The 6,000-nt window shown below is 42.9% G+C and overlaps 1 protein-coding gene across 1 annotated transcript in view; it reads left to right on the top strand.

Annotated features, from left to right (window-relative positions):
• Nucleotides 1-1,282: 1,282 nt before the first annotated feature.
• Nucleotides 1,283-6,000, top strand: part of HIF1A (hypoxia inducible factor 1 subunit alpha) — a 46,732-nt gene continuing 42,014 nt past the window's right edge. The window contains exon 1 of the mRNA XM_068966345.1: nt 1,283-1,588. Coding sequence (XP_068822446.1) covers nt 1,554-1,588 — 35 coding nt within the window. The 5' untranslated portion in view covers nt 1,283-1,553. The remainder of the gene's footprint in view (nt 1,589-6,000) is intronic.

Raw genomic sequence — 6,000 nt, 5'->3', positions numbered from 1 at the left:
CTAGTGTCAAACTGGAGATATGTGTGCAATGCTCCTTTGTTGGACTCAAAACACATTTCTTTTTCATTTCAAAGACTGATAGGCTTGAAAAGTAGGCTTCAAAAGCCAAGTAGTGATTTAGTCTTATCCAGTAGCTTGCAAGGTCATGTTAGCAAACAGGCAATACTGCTGCCACTGAGTTAACTCTGCTGCAGGTCTCCTTCTTAGGTCTTGGTTAAGGGTTTTCCTTCCTTCTTTCCTGTCTGCACGGTGATCTCAATTCAAGGTGGTAAGTCTCAAACTAAGGGTCATCTTCGCCTTTTTCTAAATCCATCTAAGATTATTTTCTACTCTTTGAAAAGCAACAAGTATATAACTGTCCACCTAAAGCCATTTTTCCTACTCCCCCCCCCTTTGAAATTCAGGTTTCTACTTTTATTAAAGTCACTTACACCTACTTGTATTGCTTAAAATAATTTCAGATTTTAAGAGTTCCTGCTGCCTTAAGTACTTCCCTTGAGAGGCTTACAGCAAGAGGAAATTGTTTATTTTATATTTGCATTCGTATTTACTCAGGAATCAAACTTCATCACAGAGAAACTTAATAAAGAGATAAAGAGAGTACCCTAGTGTTACATGGCAAAGGGTGCGGTCGGTGACATGGCCTGGTTGGGTAACCTGGCAAGAAAGACCCCACTGTAACAATCTGAGTAGAAGGACCAGGATTTGCTGCCACGACGCAAAAAAGTCTGCTTTTTTGAACTGGGACTTGGCAGAGCGGGAGGCAACCCTGCACGGCACAGCTGCCGAAAAGGGGAGCTGGAGACTCGCTGCACCGGCAGCAGGAAGTGTGATGCAGGCTTGAGACCCAAACACCGAAATCCCTTCTCAGCAGCGCCTCCCAAAGCCAGCCACTGCTTTCTCTAGGAGAAGGCGCAGAGTCCCCAGACTCAGTCTGGCCGCACCCCATCTCCTTTCTCTTGCCTCCGCAGCGGCACACAGACAAGCACGTGAGCGCGGCAGCGCGTCCCAGCTGTGCCTCAGCTGACCGCCTCCTGATTGGCTGAGACAGACGTGGGCTGGGGTGGGGACTGGCCGCCTGCGTCCCTCGCCATTGGCTCTCAAGGAACCCGCCTCCCCCTCAGGTGAGGCGGGCTTGCGTGAGCGCGCGCCGGGCTCCGCGGGCGCGCGGTCCCCCTACACTCCCCTCCGCGCGCGCGCGCCGGCGCGCGCGCCTCCGCCCTTGCCCGCCCCCTGCCGCTGCCTCAGCTCCTCAGTGCACAGAACCGCCTCGTCTGAGGGGACGCTAGGATCGCCCTCGTTGCCGCTTTGGCCAGTGCGTCGGCCCGGGCCCTGACAAGCTGCCCCAAGGGAGGCTCTTCCGAGCCAGAGTCGGACCTCGGCGATTGCCGTCTGCTCTTCCTCCTCTGATCTCACGAGGGGTTTCCCGCCTCGCACCCCCCACCTCTGGACGTGCCTTTTCTCCCCTCCCCGCGTGTGGAGGGAGCCAGCGCTTAGGCCGGAGCGAGCCTGGGGGCCGCGGGCCGTGAAGGCATCGCGGGCACCGATTCACCATGGAGGGCGCCGGGGGCGCGAACGACAAGAAAAAGTAAGCCCACTCCCCTCCGCCGGCCGCCTTCTCCCCCCGGCGCCCCCGCCCGCCGCCGGGGGCTCGCGGGCCGGCCTCCGCGTTCCGGGGGGCCGCCTTTTTGTTTCTGCCTCTCCCCCCTCCTCTCTTTCTCCCCCAGCCTCGCCGGCCGGGCTCCCCACTGTCCACGTCGCCATCTTGTAGTGGGGGGTGGGAGACGCGTCTAAAGTGCTTTCAGGGGCCGGGGGCCGGGGGCTGGGCCCTGCTCGCCTCCTTTCCCGGCAGCCCGGGCCTCGCATCGCCCTCCCAACCCGCCTCAAACCCCCAGCCTGCCGCGTGCCCTGCTCCGGGTGGACTTCCCCCAGCCTGAAAACCCCGGGAAGAGAAATGAGCCGCAGCTTGGTCGCCGCCACTTGCACCCGAGCTTCCGCTCCTTCCCGCCCCCATCCTCTCCTGTTCCATTGAAAACTCGGCCCCGGGGCGGCCCTTGCACGCAGGTCCTGGCTTCGGTATGGGTTCGGGGCCCTGGGTTTCCGACCTAGGAGCTCGCGTGGTTGGTTGGGTGAGATCTTGCTCTGCGGTTGTCCGGCCAGGCGGGTGTCTTTGCCTTTGTGCATTAGGGATTTGCCGCGATGGCCTGGGATGCTAACTTTTTCGTTTGCACGTGCAGGTTTGGTTTGGTTTTGTTTTAATCGCGTTGAAAAACTTGTCTAGAGCAAGACTCGGAGTAACGGGAATTTAGAGAAATAGTAACATTTTAATGAGAACGTCGGAATTGGATACCTGTGTTTCTATCACCTGTCACGAGAGCCCAGATGTTATAAGTGAATTATATACTTCATTCATTCTTGAAAATATCTTAGTGAAAACGTAGCGGGTGGCTAAATTCAGGCAAACACTTTTAATGAGGTTGGGGGGGCGTATATGGGTATGTGATCAGAGCAAATGAAATGCAGCACTAAAATGTTACGAAGTTTTTAGATTGACCCGACTGATTTTTCTGAAATTGAGGTATATTAAAATATACGCAAAGTAAATAAATAACCATCTTGTTAGAACTTAATGCAAGTTTTAAAAACACCTCGAAAAATAAAAAAATAAAAACACCTCGAAGTTTGAGTCTTAACTGGTACATTATAGGATTAAGAATTGTGAGTCCAACCAGTGGAATTAAGTGACCCCCAACCCCACCACCCCGCCACGTCCCCCCACCTTTTGGTCCACTCTGGTATTTTAACCTTTGAGGAAATTATTTTAAGGAATTGAAGATTTATGCTAAGAGTTCTGGTTAGTAGGCTGGCTTTACTGTTAAGTCCTTGCACTCTTCTGGGACAGATTAAGTGCCCTAATCAGTATCAGCAGAAGATAAACTTGTTTATGTTCCTGCGATTTTGTGGATTCTTTTTTGGTCTTTCTCTAATAGAATGATAAGTTCTCAGTTTGTATACACCAGAGAAAGCATGTATAAAATTTAAAAAGTGAGTAAACAGATCTAGACCCAATTCCAAGAGTTGCCAGGAATTAATTGCAATTAATTTTGTAGAGGTGATTACAAGGCTTTTGATGAAATGATGAGGCTGCTGTAAACCTAAGGCACATCACCTCAGTGTATTGTCAATATTCTGTCCTTAGTGCTAAAACATATATAACATTGTACATGAAGTTATGCACCATTCAATGTCTTTTTGTATGCCTTATTGTACTTGTATCTTCTTTGCAGTTCATAAGTTGAGAAGAGCATAAGCAGCTTTAATATAAATGAATTAATTACCTACTGCGCTTCACTCCCAAGTCTAAACCAGTTCTTAATTTTCCTCAGTCCCATTTGTTATTTGCAAAATATTCTCATTTGAAAATTTAGCATAAACTTGAATTGGATTTAATGGTTCTTATTACAGAAGTTGTTTTAACTGGTAAATTAAGTTAAACACAACAAATGGTACTCAACAACTTATAGGTGCTGTTTGTTAAAGAAGTCTTTTTTTATCCTTTTCTAACTAATAATTTTAAAACTTTTAAAAAAGAAAACTGGGAGATTGAGGGGCTGAGATTTTTCTCCTTAGAATTTTTCCACTAAATGAGCCTGTAGGGTGCAGGTGGGGGAGACAAATTTGTCTTTTCTTAAAGGAGGGCTAGGAAACTCAAAAGCTAAAGGATTAGAAGAAATCAGAACAGAAGTTGGGTATGGTTATAATAGATTTCACATAGGAAATTTCATGTTGACTGCTTAGTAACAGGGATTGGATTTAATAGCACATTAATATTGAATTTTAGATTTCAGTGGAATGTCAAGAGGTTCATTGTTCTCTTTTAGGTTTCAGGGCAGATTCCTTCAGAGTTTTCAAAACATAGTTGTATCATTAAAGTAAAATCTCTGAGAATGGATATTCCTTAACTTCTTAACTTTGGTCATTAAAAATCAAGAACCTCTCATTCACTAGTGAACATTTTTCTTGTTACAGTTTAACTTTGATTTCTTCTTTGAAGAGACTGCCTTTTGGTTAAGAGCTTAAGATTTGAACCTGACCCCTCTGAGTCCAGCTTTTTACTTGTTAGCTTTGTGAGCCTGGGCAAGTTATTACTGAATGCTTCTGAGCCTATTTCCTCCTTTTTAAATGATGATAATAATAGCAGCCATCTTAGAGGTTATTGAGAAGATTAAATGAGATAATGCCTAGTGTTTGGTTTAGGAGTCTTGGTAACATTATATACTTGAAAGTAGATGTTACTTGTTAAAGTTTTAATTTGAACTTCTACAACACTTAAAAACTTTTTTTTGTTTGTTTTGCAAGTCCTTCCAAATATTTGTGTTACTTCCTCTTCTCCCTACTTTTCTTTTCTTTATCTCCTAAAAATGAAAAGACTGTCATTGGACCCAGAAGTTTAAAGGGATTCTTTTTAGTTAAAACAGGACCTGAATTATGTTGGCAGCTAAGCATCAAGTATTCTTGAGCATCTAATCTAGTGTCTACGAAAGCCCCCCTTTTTTCACATTTCCTTACCCCCTTGTTTCCACCCCAAATAGGCTACTAAAAATTTTCTCTGGACTTCAGAGACTGGAGTCATAATCACATATACTAGTCAGACAGTTCATTTTAGTAGGGTATGTGCAAGGAACTGCAGTCTTACAAATGGCAATAACCTTTTTTTTTGTCTTCATGCCAGTTTGAAGTAGACAGTTTTGTAAATGTTAATCTTTCCTAAATATGATGAGTTGATAAAATAAGTGTGGTAAAACATATGAGTCTACATAGTAGAAAAACTGTCCTTATGAATTTGTCCAGAGGTAAGATCATTGGCTTTATCTCAAGGCAAGGCTTCAAGACTGTATTATTTAAATGGTTCTTTGTAGCTCAATTTGTATAATATTTATATTAGTGCACTCTTCCACATGTATGTGTTTACTGAACTACCACGTTGTTTTAGATTAAGTGGTAGTTCATTACTGTGGTCCACTACGAAGCATTTTGTGCAGTTTAGATAACATCCAATCTTTCTACCTATTGACTTTTATTGTCTTTGCAGCTCTGTTGGGGTTTGGGCTCAAGGTAAAGATTTTGTGGTGACATTCTATTGTTGTATGTTAAGAATGGTGTGTAGAAGACTGAGGGATTAGGCTCTCGACTGATTTTTTTCAGAAGAGCTTGTAACAGTCTTTATGTTTGGTGGTAAAGTAAAAACCTTACTATGCATGAGTGTTAAAAATTTGGGTTAGATTATTGTGCTTGTGTACAGACTTGTCCTCTTAAAATATAATTTAAAAAAATTTAGATATTTAAAGTACTATATTCTTTCCTTGTCCGAGATTAGTAACATAGGTCTGGTTTTCCAAGCAGGAGAAAACACTGACTTAAATGTGTTGTTGGGTTAGTTTTCTATTAAGAAATTGATTTTAATTCATAAGAAGAATGCTCTTTTTGCCCCTTGTTTGTTTCTTTCTTTCTCTTTTTTCTTTTGTAAACATTGGGACTGATTATCCAAGTTGGTGGATTTTATACTCAGCCTTCTGCTGTATGTGTTGTGTGTTTTTTGCTTAACTAGAGGGTTAGAAAAAAGAATTTGAAACTAAAATAAGCCACTCTTCTTGTTGCTCACTATTTTTGGTAAAAGTATAATGATAATTTTTAAATTTGTTATAGGCCTTGGAATTTTAAAAATAATTGTATCTCTGTTTCTTGGAGCATCAAAAAATTTAAGTGTTTTGTATGTGCATTGAGTTTTATATTAAAAGTTGTGTTTCCTGCAGTAAAAATAATAAACATATCTTTGCCAGGTATGATTCTTTTAGAAAAAATATAAAATTAATGATATAAAAACATTTATAAGTGATTACCTCATATGACTTTTTTTTTCCTCCCATAACTTTTAAAATGATTATGGGGTTTTTTAAGTTGTGGTTTTAAAAAACAACACAAAATTTCCCATCTTAACTA

This window comes from Capricornis sumatraensis, chromosome 2 (genome assembly GCF_032405125.1).
Source record: "Capricornis sumatraensis isolate serow.1 chromosome 2, serow.2, whole genome shotgun sequence".
Classification (NCBI taxonomy): domain Eukaryota; kingdom Metazoa; phylum Chordata; class Mammalia; order Artiodactyla; family Bovidae; genus Capricornis; species Capricornis sumatraensis.
This window is presented reverse-complemented; position numbering and strand designations above follow the sequence as displayed.